The following is a 27,227-nucleotide window of genomic DNA, read 5'->3' as shown; positions in this document are numbered from 1 at the left end:
TGTGGCTGCTGCAAGTTACAGAATGGGGATTCTGTGACTACACATTTGGGACTGTCCCCTCTCTTCAGAAAGGAACTTTCAGGAACTTGAAGTGAGCGGTTGAAACTGAAACTTGAGATGGGATTGTTTATTTCTCCAAGCACATTTCCCGATGGTAGTTAGAAGTTGATTTACACAGTTTCCGTAATTTATTTAGTGTATTAGCCCGCACTGAAAGTTTGGAGTTTTTTTCATGTTTATTGCATAAATTTTTTTTAAGTCTCATTATTTGGCTACTCTTTAATTTTTCCCCTAACCTGGTTGTTGTGGCTCTACACGTTTCGCCTTGTCAGGACCTGACCTTTCCGGACTTTTTGCGAGAGAGAGGGAGAGGGAGAGGGAGAACAAAGAAGCATGGGAGAGAGGAAGAAGGAGAGAAAGATCGTCAAGCAGGCTCCATGTTCAAGGCTCCATGTTCAACGTGGAGCCCACTGCAGGGCTTGATCTCACAACCATGAGATCGTGACTCTAGCTGAATTCAGGAGTCGGATGCTTCACCTGCTGAGCCACCCAGGCGCCCCAGACTTTTTGGTTTTGATGGGATTACTTTGTTGAATACGTGTATGTGACGGTGGGAGGCAGACTTTTCTATACTCTTCGGTTCATTGCCTTTAAAGTTCGGGGAGGGTGGATTTCTTGGTAATTAGCATGGAATTTTTATTATTTTGAAATTCTGTGTTTAATTCTGACATCCTCACTCAATTCTGAAATCTGAAAGCTCTGAAAATCAAAAAACGTTTATGCTAAGTTTGGTGCGGAAGCTCATTGGATGGTCATTCTTGGCCTGAACTGGGATGAGGCTATTTATATTGAGTTAGTTCACTTTGTGTGTTTGTACAACTTTTACTGCAAAAGTACCAACGTGGTAGAATAGGGGATCATTGCTCAAACACTGCGGGGTGTTACATAGTATATGGTATATTTGTTATAGTACCTTTCTAAATCCAAAAAATTCTGAGTTCTGAAAATCCTCTGACCCTTAGGATCTTTGGTAAGGGATGGTGATACTGTATTCTTGTTAGCCATGGCATTGAAGGAACAAAACTTACTTGAGCAAAAAAATTGGGGACAGATGTTGCCTGTGTTAAGTAGGATGCAAGCTGCAAGGGTCTGACTACTGAGAGGCCTGAAGTTTGAACCAGTAGGCAGTCAGGCTTGGCTTCTGGAGCCTGTGGTGACATTTCTGTGCTCAAGCAGTGTGTGCTTTTGCTCTGCGAACAAGATTCACCCAAATTTACTTCTGCAGTCAGCATATTCTGCAACATAATATCATTATTTCTCATTTTGTTTGAAGGTTCTAATCCAAAATCTGATTAGAAAATAGTTAATAAATTTCAGCTCAAAAGTCTTAATACATAAAGCCAGTTAGACCTTACAGGCGTTTGCACAAAATAGCAGTATTCTTGGCATGAACTAAAGTAGTTGGTCCTGACTTATTAAAAGAGATGATTATAATCTGTGATCATAGGGACATGGCTCCATTCGTCCGTTTACTGTCCTTAGTTGCATTTTTATTTATCCAGTATCTCGTAGCCATCTAATCTGACTACTTGATCTTTTGTTAAGACCGACTCCCCTCTTGGACCCAGGCAGCCTGCGTTTTGATCCTGTGCTGCCCCTTTTTCTCTGTGTCCAGGGCTAAGGTTTGTACTTCCTGGGCTTTGTTTTTTACCTCATTAAAATGGGGGTGGTAAAAGCTACCCTTTAGGTTGCTTTAGTAAACTGTCAGGTTTTTTTGTTGCTTCTTGGGAATTGTAAAAATAATTATAAATTTTCTTTTCAAGACAAGGTTGAAAAATATCAAAGGTTTTTTTTTTTTTTTTTTTTTTTAACCCCATACAATGTTAAATCCAAAAGTGAAACATAAACTACTTCCTAAGACGTGTTGATTTACCAAGTAGACCATTAACCATCTGGTTGATTGTACTCACATATGGAAGTCTGAACACTGGGGATTTTTGACTCTGCGTAGAACGTTGATTATAAAATTCTTCTTGAAAATATACAACAGTTGCTAAGAATGGAAGATAATTTCTTCATTGACTCTAGTGAAACTGACACAATAAGTATAGTGAATATTTGCAAATAGTATTAAATATGAGCTAATACATTCTATGGTCAGAAAATTTCAGTGCAGAATCTGAGAGAACCAGAAATGGAAAAAAAAATTTTTTATTAAGAAAAATATTTGAGTTTTTTTTAAAAGATTTTATTTTTAAGTAATCTGTACACCCAATATGGGGCTTGAACTTACAACCTTGAAATCAAGAGTCTCACACTCCACTGACTGAGCCAGGTAGGCACCCAAGAGCTTCTTATAGTAAATGAACCTGTCCCCCTATATAACGTTCAGGTTTTATTGCATTTTGGGGTGTCCTTTTCCCCATACTACCATCTTCTCACCTCTGCAGCTTCAGCCTGTTGCTCAATGCCTTTTTCTTTTTTTTCTTTTAAACTGTACATTCTGGCCTTTTCTGGGCGTACCTTTCATTGGTTGGAAAACTTCTAAACTTCCTGTCTCAGGCCAGTGAGTTAGGCGGGGCAGGGAGTAATGGTGGAATCTCAGTAAGAACAAAAGATTCAGTAGGGGCCATTCGAGAGGAGATGCCTTTATCTTTAAATTATGAAGCATGAATTTTCCCAGAAACCAGTCCATTTGTTTCCCCTTGCTAAGTAAGTGTTCTTTACGTCACTAAAGTACATTTAGGGAGAGTGAAGAAAACATATCAAGTGTAGCATGTTGTATTGATGGTCACTGATCTGTTACCCTCCCCCTCGTACTGCCTTAGAAAAGTATCCTTGGTCTCTTTAGAGACTTGCACTGTGGCATGAGACATCTGATTGTAGTTGTGCTCTTTGCTTTGTGATAAAGGAGTCTTCTCTTGCTATTCAGATGGAAAACAAATTGAGGGCTCAGATCTGATCCAGGAGAGAATGTCTATGAACAGCCACCTGTGCCCTCTTCACTTTTTTTCTTTTCTTTTCTTTTCTTTTCTTTTCTTTTCTTTTCTTTTCTTTTTTTTTTTTTTTTTGCCAAAAAGTTTTTAAAGCAGTGTTGAAGCTTAAGGATTATTACCATTATATTTAGCAGCAATCATAAACTCAGACACTTGCAAGGACTTCTCTTTAATCTCTTTCCAACAGACAGTGGCAATAATGTTACCAATAATAGCTACAGTTAGTGAGTGCTACTGTGCCCAGCAGTGCTCTGAGTGTTTTGCTTGCATAACTTATTGCACTTTGTTATGAAGCAGTCTCTGCCTTCAGAAGAGTTGCAAGTATAGTAGAAAACCTTAGTTTCTAACTGAACCATTTGAAAGTATGACATCACCACGAGGCCGTATCACACTGTAATACTTGGTGTATTTCTTATGAGCAAGGGCATTTTCTTATACAGCCACAATACAGTCCTCCACCTCAAGAAATTAACACTGAAATATTACCATGGAATTCACAGACCCCAGTCAAGTTTTCTCAGTTTGCCTAGTAAAGACCTTTATGAAAAAGGATCCAGTTCAGCGTGATGGATTTTGTTGTCTTACAACTGGTTCGTCTGTGTGGAGTAGTTTCTCAGTCTTTTCTCTTACTTGAAGACCTTAGTACTTTGAGACTATAGGGTATTTTGTAGACTGTTCCTCAGTTTACATGGATGCTTTTTCCTTATTAGATTTAGAGCCTGTATCTTTGACACGGATAGCACAGAAGTCATGTGTTCTTGTTTTTTACTTCTTGTCACGTAGTACGTAATTTTAGTTTGTCTCCTTGCAGGGAGTGTTCACGTTGATCACTTGAATAAGGTGCCAGGCTTTGTAATTGTAAAATTTCTCTTTTTCCGTTTATAATTAATGACTATTTTGTGGGAGGTTGCTTTGAGATTGAATAGATAGCCTCTTCCTCATGAAACTTTCAGTTTATTAATTTATTTGCACTAGGTTGATTAATCACTTCCTATTTTTTTAATTTTTATTTATTTTGAGAGGGGGAGTGAGCATGAACAGGGAAGGGGCGGAGAGAGAATCCCAAGCAGGCTCTGCATTGTCAGCCCAGAGCCTCACAAACTGGGAAATCATGACCTGAGCTGAAATCAAGAGTCAGATGCTTAACCGACTGAGCCACCGGGGTGCCCCTTTGGCTTCCTGTTTTATTCAGTTGTTGATAATCTGTTACTGTGATTCATTTTTAGGGCAAATTGTTGCAGATTATGGAGGGCGATACTTAGAAACCAGCCAACCAAGAATGCTACTTAGGGGTGGTCGTTACTTTGTGTCACTGAGGAGACGCCAGGGGGTGGGAGGGCAAGGAGAGACTGAGATGGAGACTCTGTACTTTCACGTCTGTATTTCTGGACTTCAGTGTGTGTGGATCCATGCTTTCATACCAGGTTCTCCAAACCTAATCCCAATACCACAGGGGTCCTGCTAGCTTTTTCCTTATTTCTAATTCTCATCTTTAACAGTGAGAGACCTTGTTTCGGGTTCCTGAGTATCTTTACTTCAGTTTCCTATCACTGACTCCGCTCTCTCCCTCACATGGGTGAGTTTTGACATGCTCAGCTGTATCTTTAGTAGATTTAGCATTTGATATTTCTTAGCATGACCTCAAGGAACCAAATTTGTAACATTTTCTTTTTAGAGTCTGTGGGATGATGCTCACTCTGTACTCGATTGTTTAATTCCCATAAAAGTTCAGTGCAGCTGACATTACCTTTATTTGACAAATGAGAAAATTGGTATGATATTAAATATCTGCCTAAGGCATGCAGTTAGTAAACAGGAAACACCGAGCCTGTTTGACTCCAAAGCCTGTGCTTTCATCGTAGATTGATTCATATGCAACCTAATTTTCTTCTGGCTTTGTTGAAAGATAGCTTTAAGCTTTCTAATGAAGAAAAATATATGTACTTGCTAGAGAATAACTTGACAAATAAAAAGTTAAAGAAGCAAACTGAAATAATACATAATTCTTTAGTTCATGTTTGTGTTTTTTCTTTCACTGTACATCTGTGTGCATGTTTATACGTGTATGAATATTTTAAGATTATAAATAAAATACTGTTTACATAAATATACATATAATCATGTATTCCTTTATTCATTTTTTTAATTGTGAACATAGTACCATGTCAGTAAACATTTGTAATGAGCATCATATCTACCATCATGTGGATGTGTCCTAATTTATCTATTCCCACATTGTTGAACATTTATGGTTTTTCCAGTATTTAGTTATCCTAAATTACATTGTGGCCATCTTTTTTCCGACATAAATCTTTTTTTTTTTAATGTTTTTATAAATTTTTGAGGCGGAGAGAGACAGAGCATGAGCAGGGGAGGGGCAGAGAGAGAGGAGGACACAGAATCTGAAGCAGGCTCCAGGCTCTGAGCTGTCAGCGCAGAGCCCAACGTGGGGCTCGAACTCACAGACCGTGAGATCATGACCTGAGCTGAAGTTGGACGCTTAACCGACTGAGTCACCCAGGCGCCCCTGACATAAATCTTTATACTGAAACCGAAAAGTAACAATCTAGATCTCCTTTATTTCAGTTAATTTGGATTTCAGACATTTTGGGATCTAGTTCTGTCTTAGGTTGTCTTTTCTATTCATCACAGCTCATGGTCTTTGTATAGCTTTTGAGGACAAGAAGCTGGAACTAGGTGTAAATATTTTCTTGTTCACTTTTCCTCTGTTATCGTAGTTGAACTCTGAAAACATTTATGCCAGATGCCAGATGGCAAATGTTGGGCACAATTGGGAGTACATGTATAGTTGGAAACACAGCCCCACTGAGGATAAATGGGACCGTAAAATAGGACAAAAAAATCAGATTTGATCATTTAAAAAACCCCTTGCCAGTAAATACCTACCAATGTTGAATAAAATATAACAGAACGTTTGGGGTGCCTGGGTGGCTCAGTCGTTGAGTGTCAGACTTCAGCTCAGGTCATGATCTTGTGGCTGGTGAGTTTGAGCCCCGTGTCAGGCTCCTTGCTGACAGCTCAGAGCTTGGAGCCTGCTTTGGATTCTCTGTCTCCCTCTTTCTCTCAATGCCTCCCCACCCTGCTTGCGCTCTCTCTCTCTCTCTCTCTCTCGCGCGCGCGCTCTCTCTCTCTCAAACATTAATTTTTTAAGTAGATAAAATACAACAACTTTAAAATGCAGAGATGTGCTTGGAGGAGTTAGGAGAAACTGAAAAGTAAAGCAGTGAGCTGATTCTTCAGCAGCCTACAGTGAGAGGAGGTTGGGTCAGTGTCTCCTTAATAAGGGGTCTTGTCTTTAACACCCAGCAGGTATAGGAGATGGAGCCTTATTCTCTAGAGACTAGGGAGTTGGAACTGAGAGCCCTCTACCAGGTTAAGGCCATCAAAGGTCTTCTTCAGTGAAAGGATGAACGAGGTCATGTATCTGGAATTAGAGGGAAGTGATCGAGAAACCTGTTGGAGACTGGGACTCTAAACACAGAAAAGAAAAAGAGGAGTAGAGGGAGAATTTCCCTCCTAAGTCCTAAGTTTGGGCCTTGCCTCCATGACAGTTAGGGCATGAATTTACATTCTTGAAAAGTATGAGAACTCTAGGATGAGAAGATAATATAAAAAATGGTCTTGGGCCACCTGGGCGGCTCAGTCAGTTAGGTGTCTGACTTCAGCTCAGGTCATGATCTCACGGTCTGTGAGTTCGAGCCCCATGTTGGGCTCTGTGCTGACAGCTCAGAGTCTGGAGCCTGCTTCGGATCTGTGTCTCCCTCTCTCTCCGCCCCTCTCCCACTTGCTTGTGCACGCACATGCATGGTGTCTCTCTCTCTCTCTCTCTCTCTCTCTCTGTCTCTGTCTCGCAAAAATAGACATTAAAAAGTGGTCTTGCGGGGCATCTGGGTGGCTCAGTTACTTGAGTGTCTGGCTCTTGATTACATCTCAGGTCATGATTCCGGGGTCATGGGATCAAGCCCTGCGTGGGGCTCTGCGCTGAGTATGGAACCTTCTTGAGATTCTCTCTCTCTAACCATGCCCCTCTTCCCTACTTGCATTCTCTCTTCTCTCTCCCTCCCTCCTTCCCCCCCCCCCAATAAAAATTTAAAAATAAAAAAAATAAAAGGTATTGTGAAAAAAAAAGTGGTCTTGGGCCATTGAACTTTGAAGGACACCTGAGAGAAGTATCTGTGAAATTTTTTTCTTTCAAGAACTTGTAGGATATCTACAGATAAAATATCTTTGAATGCCCAACACACTGTTAAAAAATTACCAAATGTTGGAAGAAACCAGGTACCATCAACTTGAGTCAGATAAAACAAGTGGTAAGATACATACCTGAGGACTTCAACACTAGAGCTATCAGAGAGAGACTGTACGACAAAGTTAAAGTAGAGCCTGTATCTCCCTCTCACATAAGCAGAGTTTGAGAAGAAGCAATCGTAGGCTGATCAGGGGCTCTCCAACCAACCCATCAGGGACCTATCCTCAACTTCAGCTTTTACCTCGTGCTCAAGATGCCGATGGAATGGTTGCCATGACATCCACATTTCAAGCTGGAAGAAAGAGGAAGTGGGTAAAAAATGCATGCTTCCTTCCTTATTTAAAGGCAATTTCATTATTTGCACAGGACACTTCCTTCTCTTCTCACTAGACCAAAATGGGAAAAAAAAAAAAAAAATCAGGCTCTGGCTTTACAGGTGAATTCTACCAGTGTTACGAGGGACAGAGAAAGATGAGTCGGTTCCTTAAGTCATGTTATGAAGCTAGTAAAATCTTTATACCAAAACCAGATCAAAAAGTAAAATTTATAGGTCAGTTCTACTTATGAACATGCATGTAAGATGTTTAAATAAAATATTAGATAATGGAATCTGCAAAGCATTAAAAATCCCATTTGGGTGTATAGAACACAAGACAGTTGGAACAATAGTTTATCTGTTAATATAGCTTTTACCACTTTAACATGACGAAGAAGAAATACACCCTCATCTTGATGTTGGAAAAGCATTTGACAGAAGTCAACAGCTAGTCAATATTGAGGGAAGGGACTCTTACCAAAGTTACAGCAGAATGAAACTTCCTTGTTGTGACAGATCCCTTAACCAAAAACTTAAAACAAGCACCATACTTAAAGGTAGAGTGTCGGAAATACCCCTCTAAGATCGAACAATAAAAGAATAAAAGGAGTCCCAGGTCTGTGAAGACGTGAAAATGTGTCAGGATTGAGGATGAAGAAATGAACCTTTATTAATATGGCATAGTTATTTTTGCCACGAGAGTCTGAGAAAGCATGTATACTGGTAAGATAAACCAGCATGCTCGCTGGATACTAGAGCATTATGTGTGCCAGCTCCATTTCCAAACGCTGCGGACAATTAGAGAATACAGTTTAAACACACTGTTTCTAAACGCTTCCCTCCTCTTGATGCGAAGTTAGCACTAATTAAAAGTCAAATAGAATATCCAATATCCTTTTTTCCCAGCAAGTGTTTTTCTCTAGAGGTGCCCAAATGTTAAGGTTTCATTGCTGTTCTTGCTTTACAATTTGTGGTTAGTAAATAAAACATTTTAAACATTTTTGTAGTTTGAGTGAGTAGAAAACTCTTTAAAATAGAACCTCAGAAAGTTCCATGTTATAACTCCTTACTTTACATGTGATGAACATAAATTTTCTGCTCACTAAAAGCTGCTGCGGTGGACAAAGTGGGTTTTCAGTCCGTTTTTATGTGATAAACCTTTTTAATTTTAGACAGAACCCATTAATATAGAATATTCATTTCACCCACTCAGCTCCCTTTTAACCTATTCATAAATGTGAATTCTTCACCTCTTGTTCGCTAGGGATTAATTGGAGGGATTAATTAGGGATTGTCTCTGAGATCCGGAGACAGTGTGCGTGTAGCCGGGATCACAGGCCTTGCGGGAGGACCTTGCAGGAGGCCACGGAAGGAGGCGCTGCGGCAGCCCACGTGAGCGGTGTGTGCGAATGCCTGCAGCCGGCCCGGTAGCAGGTTCGGGAAATGTGGCAGGAATGAGGTTTGGGCAGGTAGGCGGCAGCTGTAGGCAGATATCGAGTGGGTAAGATAACCGCGGAGAAAACAAGGGGCAGGTTTGAGGGGCTTGGAGGTGCCGAGTAGAGTTACAGGGTGTCCTCCTTGTAAGACAGGGCTCGGGGGCAACAGGGCCGTTGCTAGAATTGCGGTGTATGCTAAAGTGGCACATTGGCTTGCTTAATTACCAACCAGTAGTTGTCAGGGCTCCTCGATTTCCTCTGAGGATGAAGAGAACCGATCTCCTATTCTGAGGTTGGATTGAACTCGAAGCTGGGTGTTGAGTGATTCAGGCCGGGAATGAGAGCACTGTGGAAGCAGGTGGCCCGGCAGGTCACTCGTTGCCACTGATGTGTCCAGTCTCCGGATGCCATGAGGACTGATGATTGAAGACTCGTACAAGTAGTTTTTGTTACATATATGTCTCGCCTGTCAATATTTTCTATAGGTAACTCACTGGGTCTGATGTCAGTACACGTAACTCTCTAGGTCTCTCACCCAGATCACGTGTTAACCTTTTGCAATACTTGCTTTATTGTTTTATTCTTACTGATTTTATTTTATGTATTATTTATCTTTTTAACTTTATTACAGATTTGCCTTCTTATTTTTTGTGTTTGCTGTGTTATTCTCTGTATTAACCATCTTTGCTTCATTGTTCTGTTTTCCTTCCCTGAGCTATTTAGGAATGAACTGTAGCATCAAGCTTCTTTCCCCCTAAATGTTTCGATGTGTATTTCTCAGGAACAAGGACATTCTCTTACATAACCGTGGTGTGCTTAGCAAAATCAGGAAAGGTGACATTGATAGAATACCATTTAATCTAATATTGTCCACATTTAAATTTTGCTAGTTTTTCTCCTATTGCCTTCACAGTAATGTCCCCCCCCCACCCCCCGTGATCATGCATTGGCATGTCGTTGTTTTATCTCTTCAGTATTCCTTGCCTCTCTTTGTTTTCATAACATGTTTCTTAGCCTTGTTTTGTTTTGTTTTGTCTTGTCATCGCATTAACATTTTTGAGGAGTTAGAAGCCAGTTTTGTTGAATTCTTCAGTTCAGGTTTGTTTGAGGTTTCCTCGTGGTTAGACTTAGCTTTTGTAATTTTTGCCAGGAAGTTACTATAGAAGTGGTATTTTGCCCTTCTTAGTGTGTCAGATGTGGTTTTTGTTGTTGTTGTTGTTTTTGAGGTTTAGAATAAGAGATCTGGGTGGTTCCAATAAAGATGATTTTGATGCCGTCCTTGCCCCCAAAGAGCTTAACATCTGTCAAGAGAGGTGAGGCACCCCAGGAAAAGGAACAAGAGGAGAGTGGAGTTCTCTGAGGTTTCCCAGCTGCTCCCAGTAGGGAGGTCCCTCCAGCGAGGAGCTGGTGGGGATTGTGGGCGAGCGGGTGAAATCTGCCTGCGACGGAGAAGAGAAGGGGAGAGTGGGCCCTGGTGTGCGGCCCCCGAGGGGAGCCGGGACGGGGAGGAGGGTGTGCGCAGGTGGTGTAAAGGGGACAGAGGGGAAGTGAGTGTCAGCAAGGACAGCCAAGAGGATGCTGAGATAGGCCGGGGCCACCGCTGAGATCCGGTGTTCGGAGGAGAGGTCATGAGGTTTTGATGGCTTGCCCTTCGTGTCTCTCAGGGTATTTGGTGGGACCAGAATCATAGTTTACATTCCTTGACTTGGTATCACAATGACATTTTTATGCCGTGTTTCACAGAATAGTTCCTGTGGTTTTTCAGAAGAATGGTGAATTTATTAAATTATTGTTTTATGTTGATTCCTGCAAGCAAGCATTTTCCATGTGATTCGGTAGTTTTTTTTGAAAAAAGCACTTTTGCAGGAAATGCTTCGGTGCCCGTATTCATGCTATTTGACTTCTGGGTTCTAATTCAGTTGCTTTTGTTGCAGAGCGTCTTTTTCTTTAGACTGTTTCTAGTCACACAGTTCTTTAATTTGAATTTTCTTTTAAATTTTATTTTTAAAGAGAGAGATTATGTGCGAGCAGGGGAAAGGGGTTGGGGGGGGAGAGAGAGAGAGAGAGAGAGAGAGAGAGAGAGGGAGAGAGAAGGTGGGAGAGGAAGAGAAGAGAAGAGAAGAGAATCTTAAGCAGGCCCCATGCTCAGCACAGAGCCCAGCACTGGGATCATGACCTGAGCCAAAATTGATTGTCAGATGCTCAACTGAATGAACCACCCAAGCGCCCCACCAGTCGCACACTTTTGGGGACATGTTATTTTATATACCAATAGGGAAAGTGGTCTTCCAGACTGTAGATAACTTGCTTCAGGTGCTTGGTCAAAAGCAACACTTACTTAAGTGTATTTGGCATTTCTTGTGTAAATTACATTTTCAGCACAGTGAGAGGGTTTTTTTTTTTTTTTTCATGTCAGTCTCAGAATATAAGTTTATTTGATAGCAAAAACAGGGATACTAAAGAAATGGAATGGGTCCTCCATTTATTTTAGGAAACTTGAGGACGCTGAGTACGCTCTTAAGCAGGTTTTAATTTCTTCACACCCTGTTATATTTGTGGGAAGCACAATTGGCACTGGTCTTTCCTACTCTTTCTGGACCTTTGTAGATTTTCGGGAGTTTCATGGTCTTACTTTCCTTTTTTTTTTTTTTTTTTTTTTTTTTATCATAACTGAGGAATCATACGTAGAGTCATCTCTTAGTTTGCAAATGGACACTAAGCTTGCGTTTACCTCCAGAGTCAGAATATCTTACGTGGCCGACAGCCCAGTTTGCCTTTGTGCTGGAGGTGGAGGTTGTGGGGAGAGGGCACAAAACGTGTTTTTAAAGATTTTAACGGAAAATGTCTTGGCCGGTACTGTGGACGATACGGATACGTTGCTCAGTATGACGAGGTTGGTGTGGCCTTGTTGATGTGGCTTGAGAAATCTTTTCTGATTAAATTGCAAATGAATTTAGCTTCGTGGGCGATGCCGTAAACCATTGCCGAGCATTTTGAATCGGGAGACCTCAGATGAGATTTCTAGATGCTCGAGTGTTTGTGGCAAGGTGTCCTTTGCCCTCTTGATTTGAACTTTCCTACCCTTCTCAGTGTTGGAAGTCCATTCTTCAAGCGAGACATGCCCGACTGGGTTCGTATCTCTTCGGGAAACGTTTTTGTTTGTTATTTAGGCAATTTTAGAGCGGCTTGTTTAAGGGAGATTAGGCTGTTTGCACAAAACGCAGCATGCTTCGGCTACCCCGCTTGCGCTACGGTCTACACTGCGTTCGTAGCTGTGACGATACCCAGGACTCCGTAGCTTTGCCCGGATTGTTTGTGTGGCCTTTTCCCAAACGTTTACAAAGTTTTCCAGACGAGACTCGTGGGGTGGTCTCCCTTCGGAAGCTACTGGCACGTTTCGAAGCGCGCTGCAGTTTCTGGTCGCTCACCGTATATATGGCCATTCACCTCCGTGGGCCTTTGGATTTTGTTTCCTCTTGAAGACCCTGCTGTTTAAAACCGCAGTTAAAAAAGACAGCGGGGGCGGACAGAAGTTGCCGCCGCCTCGCCAGGGCAGGGCGGCTGTCTGAAGCCTGTCGACGGGGCGGCTGGCCGAGCTCCCTGGGCTCGGCCGTCTCGGATCCCCTTTCCGAGGCCCCGCTTCCCTGCACACTAGCTTGGTTTGCAGGGAGAAGCCGCAGTCTGTTGGCTGGGCTTTATTTACGGAAACAGCAGGGTTGAGATTGATTGCGTTGAGAGACAGTGTATGGATGAGGGAGGGTCACAGCACATGCTCAGTCCTGTCAGAGTGAGGGGGAAGTTTCTGCGTTCTGCGTGAAGGCTTAGGTCATAGCACAAGCTCAGTGGAAGCTCTGTGAGGTCTCTCAGACTGCATGTGCCTCCATTTTGAGTTGTTAGAGTAGAAAAGGGCAGAGTTTTGGCAGTAAGTCGAGGTTCAGGGACACAGCTAGACTCACCAGAGCCTCTGTTAGTCATGGATGATCCATTCAGCCCCTGCAGGTAGGCTCTCTCCCTCTGGCCTCACCGGAACAGCGATGGGTTTTGCCGCCCGTTCTGACTTCTGGAGACGTTTCTGAATCATTTCATCATTCCTGGTGCATGTTCCCGAGGGCCTCTCGTTCGGCCCTGGCTGGCCACGTAGGTGGCGTCGCGAGGCCCGAAGTCAGCGCTGAGAACGGGGTCGGCGCGGAGCTGCCCTGGGCAGATGGAGAAGCCTGTGGGTCCTGCCGTCCCCGGGCTTCTCCCCTTCGCCACCCCTCCCCTCTTCCTCTCGGGGTGTAGTTTCCACCCGAGTCCCGCGCGGATGCCCGGCGCCGAGCCTGCTTGCCGTCGGGCACCTGCAGAGCAAACCCGCCCGCCGGCCGTTCCGTTGCCGTGCGGCGGGGAGGGAGTGCCTGGGCCCGAGAGCAGCTCTGTTTGGATGTTTTAGGAAGGGTGGTAGGTGGGCAGCTATTGGTTGCTTTGAAGGTGGGTGGAACTTGTTTTGATTGAGAGCCTGTTTGCCAGAGCAAATTATATTCCTTGTGATCTGTCTCTGAGGTCTGGAAATGAAATAGTGTATACGTTTTGACACACGCAGGAAGCAGTTGTGGATTACGGTCGCGACATCATCCCCTTCAAATGGATTTTTTTTTAGACACGTTTTCTCTTGCTTCAAAAGGAAAGAACCCGTTCTCTTCAGAGCTTAGGGAAAATGTCTTGGAAATTTAAAAAAACAATTGTATGCGGTGACGCGTGTGAGAGAAGTTAAGATTCCAGGTATTGTGTTTATGTTGATTTTGTTGGTTTCAGCGGAAGGTGGCATTTGTGGTGTATGTGCATTTTGGGGGGTGACGTGTGAATTCTGTAGGAGAAGAGTAAAAAGAGGAGTTGAGGAGAGGGCGGAGCACCGACCGGGCCGGTTTCTGTGCCCACCGCTCGACGGGCCCGACACGAGTCTTTTCTGGGAGGGGAAGTTACGGTTTTTTTGTGTGTCCCGTGTGCGGCCAGGGCTCAGACAGACGCCTCTCACCATGGTGAACGTAGGGAGCCGGTCACACTGCTCAGATTTAGGAAAGTTCAGTTCTTACCCAGATAGTACGTGAAGCTTGTGGATTATGTCAGTTGTCCCTCTTTGGTCCGTCTCCCCTTTTTTCTCCAGATGAAGGTTGGAAACAATTTTTGAAGTGGCGCTTGAGTTACCGTGCGTCTGTGAGGACGAATGGAGGAAGTACGCGGCAGGGAGGAACGGACAGCTGGAAGATGCCCATAGGATAGGGAAGAAGTTCGGGGGCCGTTGACGACGCGGGAGAGATTCCGAGCGTAAGCTCTGCGCCGTGCGCTCTGAGTGTGGAGCCGTGCGTACTCGCCCCTGGTCGGAGGAGGCCCCCGACTTCGGTAGAAAGTTGCACGGGAGGCTAGGGTGAATTCTCGCCACTGGCAGTATTGCTCAAGTACGGTCTGGCTTCCAGTGGCTTCAGTTTGGGGATTGTGATTAAGGGGACGAATTAATTGGACAGGGATAATTTGGAGTAGTGCATTTACCGCTATTTTTGATCTTTTTTCCCTGTTGATACGAGGACTGTCTTCCCAGTGATCACATTTATTTGAACATTGCATTTGGGAATTTGGGGCAGTCTTTCCCCATACCACGTAGTGTTGCTTCTGGAACTCGTCTCATGTCACTCCATTCAGAACACTCTTCCTTTCTGCTTTTCTCTTGTAAGTCCAAAATTACCCTCTCTCCGGACAAGAGGATCTGGGCCCCGAGGCGCTTAACACCCAAGACTCGTTTCAGAAAATCCTCCTTTGAGTCAGGAGAATACTTGTCCGGAAAGCAGTCGTGGAACCGCCTTTCTGTTGTAGGGTCTCCAGGTCTTCAACTTGTTTATGTTTAGCAAATAAAGCGTGAATTGGAAGCTGTGCTCAGGAATCAGCTCCGGTCAGGTTCCTCCTGCCGGCCTGGCCCGGCCAGCCTGGCCTGGCCTAATACAGATGTGCGCTCGTGAGCTCGTGTGTAGCCGCCTAGTCCGATGGCGAGGACTCGTAGTTACCACTGCTGTCCAGAGTCGGATTTTTGTGTTTCAGATCAGGTAAATAAGTCACAAGGGCTGTTCTTTGTGTCGTGTGCGTTTGTTCTGTGTTTTCCTGTCTTGGGAAAATAGAATGTTACTTGTTGACCAGCCATCCCCTGCTTTGGGGTTTCTGTGCTTGTCTGGTGGTGGTAGCACTGAAGGAACGGCACACGGGAGGTCATTCTCTTGGTTGCTGAAGTTGCCCAGGGTCCGCACAGCTTGGGCATCGGAAAGATTTTCATTTCGTTTTGGCCTCGGGCTCTCCTCCTGTTGTACTTCAGAGTAGCAGGAGGTGTTGGTGAACATGGACAGCATATGTTTCCAACAGAACGTAAAAATAAAAGTTCATCAAAATATTGCCTTGTTTTTAGCTTTTCTTATCATTTTATTAGAATCTTGAATCAGAGTCCAAGGTTGAGGCTTAAATCTAAAGTGTTCCTTCCTCTTAAAAAAATTTTTTTTTAAATAATGTTTATTTTTGAGAGAGACACAGAGTGTGAGTGGGGGAGGGGCGGCGAGAGAGGGAGACACAGAACCCGAAGCAGCTCCAGGCTCCGAGCTGTCAGCCCAGCGCCCGACGCGGGGCCCAGACTCACGAACCGTGAGATCATGACCTGAGCTGAAGTCGGACGCTTAACCGACTGAGCCACCCGGGCGCCCCTGAAGCGTTCCCATAAAACAGACATTTTGCAGTGCCTGTGAATCTGCTGATAACATAGCTCCGTTTTTGACCACTTTCTAGATTCTTGTCTGGTGTGTTAGCTATGGATGGGAAGACTGGTACACCTGAGACCCAATGTTCACCACGTCTGTGATTCTCCAGTTGTTCATTGTTCCTGATCCTTCTTCCTTCTGAATTCATTTTTCATTTTCCACTTTACTTTTTGGTCATTACTGAACTGAGCTGTCTTTCTGCCAGAGAGGCATTTATTCTAAAGCCATAAAAAAAATGTCAGCCAGAATGAGAGGGAAAATAGAAAATACAGGCTTAAAGGGAGATTTGAAGTAACGAATTTCACGAATTTGTGTCCATTCATGAGTCTTCCCCACAAACTGATGATCCTCTGTATTGAGCAGTTTGTGATAGGGGAGAATACAGGTTCCTGCACATAATCTTTAAAAGCAGATCTGAAAAAAACTAATCTTTTCTGGTACACCTTTTGATACTTTGGGTCTAAGCTAAAACAGTTCATTTTAATTCAGTTGAGACAATTAGACGTTATTTCTATCAGAGTTCTTTGACTTATACATTGTATACTTATACACTTAGACAGTGACTGATTGTCTCTTGGGCGTGGGCTACATCTGTTCTTACAGCCTTGGTTCCTTTTAGAGAGCCTGCCAAATGGGCCTCCGATGTAAGTATGTTGAATAAATCAGTGGTGTCGATGGTAAGAGGAGAGAGTAGATGTGGAGCTAGACGGTATGGTTCAAATTCCACCCAATTAGTGACACTGGACGAGCTGTGACACTGGATGAGTTTATATACTCCTCTCAATTTCCGTGTTCTCATGGGTCATCTTTCCATATGACCGTATCTCCAATCAGATAAATACGATTTTTCACAGTTGTTGTAAAGATGGGGTGAAAACACTTATGAAAGTGCTTGGCACTCAGTTGCTCAGTGTGTTAGTTTTATTAATTCCAAGGCCAAGTCTTCAATCTCATGTGGGTATGGTTATCTCAGCAACATCCATAGTTTTTGTCAGTCTAGTTAAGACAATGTCAAGTGTTATGGTAATTAAATTAGTGATCAGTATACTTAACTGCCATTTACTGATCTCCTTTCTTCTCTTGCCCTTTGGGTGTTTTACATCGGAAGCTTTACTTCCATGCTGTGTAAAACGTTCAGTGTGTTCGGCATTAAACATTGTTCCTTTCTTACCTCTTCCTGATGTGTGTGTGTGTGAGAGAGAGAGAGAGAGAGAGAGAGAGAGAGAGAGAGAAAGAGAGAGAGAGAGAATATGCTGTGAAGGCTGTCTCCTCCCCCTCCCATCTCTTCCCCCTCTTCCTCCCACCCCCATACTTATACCACCACATTGCATAGGGCAATGGTCATGTTTTTCATAGTATTTCCCAGAGACTTCCGAGTGGGAACAAAGAAAGGTTCACACATGCATTGAGGACATACTTACTTACAGTCCAGTCTCCCTCTTTTTCTGGGGATGCTATGTTTCTGTTTTTATAAAGTGTGATTTTAGTGTGCAGAAAGCCAGCAACATTTTTGGTCAGGAGATCGGCTTAATCTTCAAATATTGCTGCTTTATAAATTATTTCAATCACAGTGGGATTTAAAAAGTAAGTCTGTTTTCCAAAGCATCATTTTTGTGCATATAGCTTTGTGTTGGGCTGTGATGACCATTTTTGAAATGAGATCCTTTTTCATGTGCTTAAAAAAAATTTTTTTTTACCCATTTTTTCCATGATGTGTATTTTGTATAGAGGCCTCATTTATTGTATCTTATTGTCAGCATGGAAATTCTTCTCATGCCTCAGCCAATGCCCAAATTCTTAGTTCTGGACTCTGACTTGTGTTTAGAGGGGACTCTGGAAAGGAGAGCTACTTCAGTGGCCTGGAATCCTCTCTGATTAACTCAATGTGGCCCCTCAAAAGGGCACCTTTGTCTCCTCAGGCCTTGGTTCCTTCTGTTAAGCTAGACGATTAGATCCCATGGCCTCTAAGGAACTTTCCATCAGAGAAAATCTAAGATACTCTGATTTGAGATTTTGACCGGCTTCTATGTTGACCTTTGCATTTGTGTATGCAAATTGGAACATTAAGTCTTTCAGTTGTTGATGGATTCTCCATATCTCTCTCTCTCTCTCTCTCTCTCTCTCTCTCTCTCTCTCTCTCGATAATTCAGTATTCATTCAAAATATTCTTCCCGCTGGGCAGGAGGGCTAGCCTTCTGTCGCACGTGACTTGACTTAATTTTGCATCAAAGTGCTTAGTTGCTGTCTATGACTAAACGATAGTTGAGTTAAAATACTGGAGTCATTTATTCATTTCGAATATATTCAGTGAGTGCCAGTGGGCCCTGGGATATAATGGTGAGCTAAAAAACAGACTCAGTTCCTTACCTGCATGGAGCTTTCAGTCTAAGCACATTGAAAGAAATAATAACACAAAATGCATATAAAATTGTGCCTGTGATGAGGGCTGAAGAGAAGTAGGTGGTGCTCTGGGAACTCCTGGTAGAGAATTCCTTCCTGTTGTCACCTGCCACCAGTACTTAGAGCTAATAATAGCAGTGGCCCCTGTGCAGCAGGACGATGCTGCTTCTCTCCGTAGATCATCTTTTATTTTTGTAGCAACCTTGCAAACTAGTCATCATGAACTTCATCTCACAGATGAGGAAAACGGGCTCCGAGAGGTCGAATTGTGTCCTTAAGATCACGTTGAAGCTAATAAAACTTTGGTACTGAGATTTTTAACCCGTCTTCCTTTGACTCTGAAGTCTGTGCTCATCCCCTGGCCCTGAGCATCTAGGCTCAGGTGTATGTGCTATCTCCTCCCTCCCAGTCGTGGGGAGCCACGGTCGTGGGGCATCTCAGGGTGTACAAAGTGCAGTGATTTTACTGAGATTTGGGGAGTTTCTTAAGGCAAATGGGAGTATGTTCTGGAATAGCATACAAAATGTATATGGGTTTTTACGATACTATGTCAGACTTTAAAGATATTTCAGACTTGTTACAGACTGCTTTGGAAATAAGTGTTCATGCTGGAGAAATCTGAGAAACCCTGCATGCTATTCTAGTTTTCTTTCTTATCAGTCTCATTTTCACTCCTGCCCACAACCCTTCTTACAAAAAAAAGTGATTCTGATAAATTGCCTTTCGATTTTCCTAAAATTTGGTGTATTGGCTCTGGACCTACAGTCTGTTTCTGTGATCGCTTTCTGAATGAGCTAGTAAATAGAGTTTCTAGAGGCTTCTTTGTGTTGATTTCATGTCAGTCTTCCTGCTCAACTGAACACCTTATGGAAAAGATAAGAATGACCTCTTCTCTGAGCCTTGTGACCTGGAGGATAGGTACAGGAAGATCGCATAGTGATTTCATTCACACGTAACATTAGCCGCAGAGAAGGGGTCTGACTGGAGAGTTACACAGTCCCAGGCTTTGGGGAGTGGGCCTCAGGCCACACTGCTGTTCCGTGCTGGGCTTGGATTGGGAACCAGGTCTGGGTTTATGATGGGAACTCGTGCCCGCTCCCTGTAAAAGGCCTCTTTTCTGCCAGCTCATGTCTTCTCCCCTGGACCCTGTGCCCTTGTCCCTCTTCCTCCTCTGTGGACACAGTCAGGTAGAGATAGTTGGGTGTCTTGAGTGAAGGTTCCTCCCCAGACCCTCGCCTCTCCCACCCTGCATCTGGCCAGCCGGCTTTCTCATCTCCTTTGCGTAGATGCTTCTCCCTTTTTGATATTCCGTTACAGGCTTCCTGCTCCTTTCTGTCCATTCCCTGTTTACTTCTTAGACTAAAATGTTTCCATGGTAACAGGTTACTTTTCAAAGGGAACATCTTGTCATTTTATTTAATCCACTGCAGCTGAAGAGGACTGAAATATTAAGTTGTAGTTGCCATGGATACTGCTTTGTTACATGGATTTCTTTTGTATCAGATTTCATATACAATGAATTTCGTTCTTTTTTTTAATACTCCAGGAATAAACACAGTGACTTGCCATTATTGTTGTAATTTGGCTTCTGAGACTATTTTCATAGTCCAAAGCAAAGATTTGTAGAATAATGGGGACCGAACCTCAACTGTTTGAAAAACATATAGTATTTACATTAGCCTCACAGAGAAATGCCTCCTTGCTGGTGAGGTTGGTGACAATTTTTTTTTCTTTTCTTCTCTCTTCTCTCTCTCTCTCTCCTTTTTTTTTTTTTTTTTTTTTTTGTACTATGATTCAGTTAGGGATGTCTCACAAAGGATGAGCTCACATCAGAACCCTTAGTAAACACAGAGAAAAAAGAATTATGTGACTTGAGTTAATTCCTTGAATCTCCTTTCTTCGGTTACTTGTTCAGTTGTCTGCAGTACATTGGAGGGGAATCTATTAGTCATTTAGTCAGGCTTTCTTCTCTCCGGTCTGTTTGTAATACATCATTCAGCCAAACCACCTCTTTTGACTTTTTAAAAACTTTTAATTTTTTAGTTTCGCAGGAAGATGGAAGAGATGTAAGATACCATAGACCGCTCCGATGTACCTACCCCTTACTCCTTTCCCCCATCGCACAGCCTCAAAGCCTGGACAGGACGTTAGTACAGTGTGTGTATGGTCCGTGTACTTTATGTAACCAGTGCATCACTGAGGTCTGTTTGTTACCACAAAGACCTCCCGCTCTCTCGCCGCCCCATCCCCCCATTCCTAACACCTGGCAACCACTAATCTGTTCTCCATCTCTCTAATTTTGTTACTTTGACAGTGTTATGTAACTTGGCCTCATAATAGGTTTTCTCTTTTAACATGATTTCCAAACTAAACAGAAACTCTTGATAATTCTGTCTTGCTTTGGTGCTTGAAATGAAGATACGGAAAGGATAGAGGATAGGTAGGGCTTCTCGTACTGGTTCTATATGTAATTGTGTGATTTTGGTTTGGTAATTTAATCGCTCTGCATTATGGGAGCTCTGACTTTGGAGTCAACTAAACTTGAGTTGGAATCCTGGTTTTCCACTTGGTGGCTGTAATCTTGGGCACTTTCGTAACTCTCAGCTTCAGTTTCCTTCTCTGGACAGGTAATAATAATAGTACCTTCCTTACAGGGTCATCCTTAAGATTAGATAAGAAAGTATAAAGAATTTGCTTAGCTTAGAATGCTTGGTACGGAGTAAATGTCCACTGTATATGTTTCTTTGTTAATATGACAATTAGTGCTGTCATTTTTATCTATAAAGTGGAGGTACTGCTTTATAGGGTTGTCCTGGGAATAATGAAATAATGTGTACCTGGCATAAACAGCACTTCGTACGTGATAACTAGCATTGTTATTTTGCTGGTGTTTTCATACAACTGCAGGATATCTGAATTTAAGACAATGAATGTGAAAACCCCGAGGCAAAGATAAGGGTGTACCTAGATTTGTCCTGCATTATCCTGGGACATGGCTTCCGTCTTTGGTCTCTTATTTCGTATGTAGTGCTCTTTATCTGAGACCATCCTTGTTTGTACACCATCCTTGGTCTGGATTTTCCTTCCTCAATTGGTGACCGTCCTGTTTTTGCCCAGACCAACTGTATTAATTAAACAACGCCGTGCATCAAACAGAAACCTCTTCAGTAGGTGTGTTATTTCAAACATAATATAGAACAAGATCTGAATTTCTGTGACTGTCACTATTAATGCTTTCATTAATATCAAAATATTAATTTAATGAACGAATACATAGAAATGAGACTGTAGAGCACTGAGAACAGATAGAAAGTACTCAAGTGTTAGCTATCGTTGCCATTAATTGAAGGATAAATCTGGCATCTCATATTTTCCATCTGAATTGTGCATGACATCACAAAAATCAGGTCTGGGTAGAAGGATCCATTAAAAGGCCAAGACAGACTAATGGATTTTTAACATAAAAGAGTCCAAGGCAAGGTAAGGTTTTAGATTCACATTGTGTAAAAACCTTTAAGGAATGGTCACTTGTTGAGTTTTGGGGTAGTATAAAAATTAATATCCATAATTATCAAAAAGACTATTAAAATATCCTTCCCTTTTCCAACTATAATCTTTGTGAGGCTAGATTTTCTTGATATACTTTAACTAAGATAACATATTACAAAAGATTGAATGTAGAAGCAGATATAAAGATCCAGTGGACTTCTGTTAAGTCCTGAATTAGATTTGCAAAAAAAATGTAAAACAGTGCCTCTGTTTTTCTAAGTTTTTTGTTGTTGTTGTTTGTTTAGATCCATTTAGTTTCTGGGGTGTCTGGGTGGTTCAGTCGGTTAAACATCTGACTTTGGCTCAGGTCATGATCTCACAGTTCACGAGTTTGAGCCCGTCGGGCTCTGGGCTGACAGCTCAGAGCCTGGAACCTGCTTCGGATTCTGTGTCTCCCTCGCTCTCTGCCCCTCCTCCGCTTGCACTCTCTCTCTCCCTCTCTCAAAAATAAATAAACATTAAAAAAATAAACAATTTTTTCATAAGAATAAGTTCTACATATTAATATTTGATGTGCTTATTGGTACATAAAATGTTTTTTTGAACTTTTTCAAAAATATAACTTCCTTGGAATGCTCAGTAATTTAAACACTGTGAAGAGTTTCTGAGACCAATAGTTTGGGAACTGTTGTGTTAAGAAGGAAAAGGAAGTATGTACTGGCCAGCATACGATTATTAAGAGTGTTTTTCACAAGCTGTTTGATACTGCACTTAGATAATAATTCCTGGTGATTTTTGTCAAGTTTTAGAGCTTAGGAGTCTAGAAATATTCATGCCACCAGGGAACTTTAAATTTGTCCTGAATGCATAATAGTGCCAGGCAAGTAGTGTAGTAGATTTCGGGGGACCCACAAGATGAGCATCAGTTCCTCCACTCTAGAAGCTTACAGGCCCATGGTGGGTGGAGGGAAATGTCCAGATGAGCCACAGCAGAGTGTCGTCCTCTGACAGAAGGAGCACGCAGTCAGAGGGGAGGAGCAACGAGGCAGCGGGAGAGGAACGTGTCGTTTAAGGTAGAGTTCGGATGCTGTCAGAAGAGGGGAGGACGGTGACTGCGCAGCGGATCGCGGATAGGCCTGGTACTGGCCGTTTCCCAGGAAGCCTCCTTCTGGTCTCTCACCTCCAGGTCATGTGCTGACAGTTTTTCTGTCACGTGCATCCAGTTCTCTCTGATCGGGCATGTTGCTATCAGCCTCTTTTTATCTTGGGCCTGAAGAACATTTCTGCCATTTATTCTGTACTCAGGAGGTCCTGCAAACAGTAGGCTAAGGCCGTTGTTTGCTTACCTCGGATCCTCATCCTCCTCAAAAATAACTTTGGTGTATCTCTTGCTACATGAAACCCTAGTATTTGAAAGTTGCGCACGGTTGGGGCACCTGCGTGGCTCAGTCGGTTAAGCGTCCGACTTGGCTCCATTTGTGGGTTCGAGCCCCACTTTGGGTTCTGTGCTGACAGCTCAGAGCCCGGAGCCTGCTTCAGATTCTGTGTCCCCCTCTCTGTCTGCCCCTCCCCCGACCCTTCAAAACTAAACAAACATTAAAAAAATTAAAAAAGAAAAGTTGCATCTGGTTGAGAGATAATTTTGTTGTAATAATTGATTTCTAATTTTCAAAGGTCCTCTGTTTTATTTTGGGCTTTTTAAACTGCTGACCTTGTCAGTGCCATTCATTGATAGAAACAAAAATGAGAGAAACCGTTTCCATTTTAGGCTCTTAAGATCCTCAGTACCTTTGTCTTTTCTCTTGTATAATTATTAGTATTAATAATTATCAACCTATTTTGTACAAATCAATGGGATACAAGTAGTTGTATTCAATAAGGTATTTGAAGTGTTTGTTTTATTACTGTGGCACATTTTTGAGCTAATTTTGATAATACTGGCTGATGAAGGTATTAAAAGGAAAAAAAAAACACACAAAGAAATAAAAAAAGGAAAAAAATTAAATTAAAAACAACCCAGGAATGTTTGTCCTAGAATTGTCAAGGACTTAGCAGTGCGTGTGTAGCAGTGATGGGGAAATGCTTTCGTAGACACCCACTTGAGAACCTTGGCCTAGACCTTCTAGAAGAACCTGCAGGTTGAGCTGTGGCACAAGTTATTGGATGGGCCGTGGCCGAAACCTTCTCAGATGATGCATTTGGCTCGACCTGCTCGTAGGCAGGCGAGCGTTTGGAAAGTATCTAGAGGTAGAGGAGAGAGCTTTTGGTAGCTGGTTTTGCTCGGAGCTGGTTGTGAGACAGAAAGGGACAAGCTGGAAGGGAAAGGGTTGGTAATGCTGACTGCTTGTTTTTCTTAAAGTACTCATGATTAAAATAGCCTCCTGGCCTATGTGGTTCCTCTCATACCTCCTAAAACAGCGTGTTATTCCTACATGAACCTACTAGAATAGTCCATCTTTTGACTTGTTTTTCAACACACCATTCTCCTGGTGGGGAAACGAAGATGCCTTGTAGATCAAAACCAGCAGTCAATGCAGACTTTTTTCCCCCACCTCGTCCCACTTCTGTAGAGAACCCCCCCCCGCCCCACACTCGCCCTTGGGAAGTCCTCTGTTTTGCCCTGCTGTTGTGCTCCCTTCAGAGGTGAAGGGTTGGAAATTAACCACTTCCTGCACTGTCATCTCCTTGTGAAGCCTGCCTGGTGTTGATCACTTCCCTGGGCATTTTTGGACCCTGTTCCTCCTGAGATGATCTGTGACTGTAAATGTAGCGATTGGACCTGTTGTGGCTTTGTGGGGTGATGCCACCTCCCGGGGAGTTGGAGAGTAAGTCTCTTAAGAACTGGGCCGCGTGTCTTCTTCCCTTGCGGTTTAGTCTCCTCCCTTCCTTTGTCGTTTCTATTGCCCGCTTTCCCGAAATAAGACTCTTCGTGAGAAAAATTGTTGGGTCAAAAGAAGAAAGCATCAGGCCTGAAGGAAATAACCGTTTTCCACAATTCATGTTAACAACCTCAATGGGACGATGGGGGTGCCGGCTCTGCGGAGGACAGACCCAAGACCGGCAGCCTCTCTGCTCCTGTGCTGTTTGTACACTCGCAGCACAGCCGAGTCCACCGGTAGCCGCCGGCGGCTCTCACTGTGGCACGGCCTTCTCCGTGGCTCTACTGCAGACGCAAAGGTGGCCGCACAACGCGGCAGATTTGTCCCTGGGCACAGAAGGGGCGTCCTGAGGTAGCCCACGGTCCGTCGTGGCTCAGAGTTGACAGGAACCGGGAGCTGGGACTGCGCTTCTTCATCCGGCCCTGTGCCCCAGTGGGTGCCCTGTGCGAGGCCGGGACAGAAAGGCACTCAGTCGGCATCTCGTGAAGGAGTGAGAGGGGAAGGCAGTCCACCCTTTGCGGGCGTTGTGGGGTGAAATGGGGAGATAGGAAAGGCTTCACAGAAATAGTGGCTTCTGAAAGGACCCTGGATGGTGAGAATTTAGAGCAAGGGAGGGTGAGCAGGTGCGGTGAGAATGACCTAGAAACGAAGTAAAGTCTTCCACCTCTTGGACCTGCTGGGCTCATTCCCACACATCTTTTCCATCTCTGCTTGTTCTGCTTTATTTAATGAGGCCTTTCCTGTCTGTGCTGTGTAAAGAACTGGGGAAATATTTCATCATTCACTGTCTGCTTGATTCTTTGGCCCTTACTATCATCTAACCTATTATTTGTTTCTTCATTTTATACCCAAGTGAGCATAGAAGTTCCAGTTAGGCAGGGACACTGTATTGTTCACTGCTTTATCCACAACATCTAGGCCAGTTCTGAGCATATAATAGGTACTTAACCAATATTTGCTGAATGGATGAGTGACCCAGTGTGTGTGCTAGGAACCATAGCTGTCTTGCTCATCTTTAAAAAATTTTTTTAGTGTTTGTTTATTTTTGAGAGACAGAGCATGAATAGGGGAGGGGCAGAGAGCGGGGTGGGGGGGAGGGGGGGGGACACAGAATCCGAGGCAGCCTCCAGGCCCCGAGCTGTCAGCACAGAGCCCGATGTGGGTTTCGAACTCACAGATCATGAGATCGTGACCTGAGCCGAAGTCGGTCACTTAACCAACTGAGCCACCCGGGCCCCCCGTATCTTGTTTATCTTTTAATAAGGTTTACAGTAGGGCACGAGAAATGTTTTGAAAAGAAGAAACCTCTATTGGGGTTGTACCGTAGCAACGTACCTCCCTCTGAGGTGTGAAGGACCAACGGTATAGGTAGGTACTCAAGACGGGGAGTTGCAGTCAGGGATTTTTTTTAGAAGAAAGAGATTTGAGAGATGTGTATGGGCTTTGGGGCGTGCACACGTGCAGGGCAACACTGGAAGTAGTGGGGAACTTAATTCTTCCGGTTTTATCCCTCATCTATTTCCAGTGAATTATTTTCCTTGAAAAAATGTGTGAATGTTTATGCCTGAACTATATGGTGCTAACCTAATCTGCTCTTTCCATGACAGGAGGCTGAACAGCACCCAGGGAGAAATTCGTGTTGGTCCTAGCCATCAGGTAAAGCAAATTTCAGTAGCTTCTCTGATGGAGTTTTATTTCTTATTATTCTGCTGGCCCTTGATTCTGTTGAGCAGCAACTTAGAATTGTTGTTACGCTTAAGGGAATTTCATATAAATACAGAGATTTTTTTTTTCTTTCTGATCGTCACATACTTTTTAAAATCATGGTAAGATACATATAATGTAAAATGTACCATTCTAAACATTTTTAAGTGTACATTTCAGTGCTGGTAAGTACATTCATGTTGCTGTGCAGTCGTCACCACCATACCATCTACCCCCAGAACTTTCTCACCTTCCCAAACTGAGACTCTCCCTCCCCAAGCCCCTGGTAACCCCTGTCCTGCTTTCTGTCTCCACGAATTTGACTGCCCTAGGTTTCTCATATCCTTGGATTGCACAGTACTTGTCCTTCTGTCCGGCTTCTTTTACGTAACATAAGACCTTCAGGGTTCATTCACCCCTGTCGTAGCACAAACCAGAATGTAATTTCCTTTTAAGGCTGAATCTTCATCGTTTGTTTATACCGCCACATTTCTTTGATACATTCATTTCTTGATGGACATTTGGTCCCTACATACTTTCATTTTAACTTTTTAATAACCCCTGTCCTTCAGAAGAGTCCAGATGGTTAGGCTCTTTGTTTGTCAGCAGCTTGTTGTGTCAGGGCCTGTGTCCTATTTTGTTCAGTTTACTGAGACTCTTAGTGTCATGTTTGACATCAGTCTCTTTTTTCCTCCTTCCCCCACTTTGTAAGGACAGAGAGGTTTCAGTAGTCTGTTTACTTGTTCATTTTTCTGTCTGGACGTTGAGCATTTCTTATATGTCATTCATATTTCTAAGAATCTATTTTAACTCTGTAATGAGAAAGAAATGAAGAAGGGAGGGAATATTAAAGTCAAAACACAGAAACAGGGCATCTCATTTCTAGTGGACACTTCGCATCCCAGAACTAGGATTATAACTGAGACCGGCAAAAAAAAGGCTGCACGTGATCACTCCCCTTATTGCCCGC

At 43.2% G+C, this 27,227-nt stretch overlaps 1 protein-coding gene across 6 annotated transcripts in view; it reads left to right on the top strand.

Moving 5' to 3' along the window:
* RERE (arginine-glutamic acid dipeptide repeats) overlaps window positions 1-27,227 on the top strand; it is a 423,275-nt gene that overhangs the window by 270,085 nt on the left and 125,963 nt on the right. For 5 of the 6 annotated variants that reach the window (XM_042949976.1, XM_042949978.1, XM_042949977.1 and 2 more), the window contains one exon: window positions 26,161-26,209. In XM_042949976.1, coding sequence (XP_042805910.1) covers window positions 26,161-26,209 — 49 coding nt within the window. Of the gene's footprint in view, window positions 1-12,832; window positions 13,018-26,160; window positions 26,210-27,227 lie in introns of those variants that run through there. The other variant, XM_042949980.1, reaches the window with a different exon arrangement.

Source organism: Panthera leo, chromosome C1 (genome assembly GCF_018350215.1).
Source record: "Panthera leo isolate Ple1 chromosome C1, P.leo_Ple1_pat1.1, whole genome shotgun sequence".
NCBI classification, from domain to species: domain Eukaryota; kingdom Metazoa; phylum Chordata; class Mammalia; order Carnivora; family Felidae; genus Panthera; species Panthera leo.
Note: the sequence above shows the minus strand (reverse complement) of the source record. Positions and strands in the feature narration are given on the sequence as shown.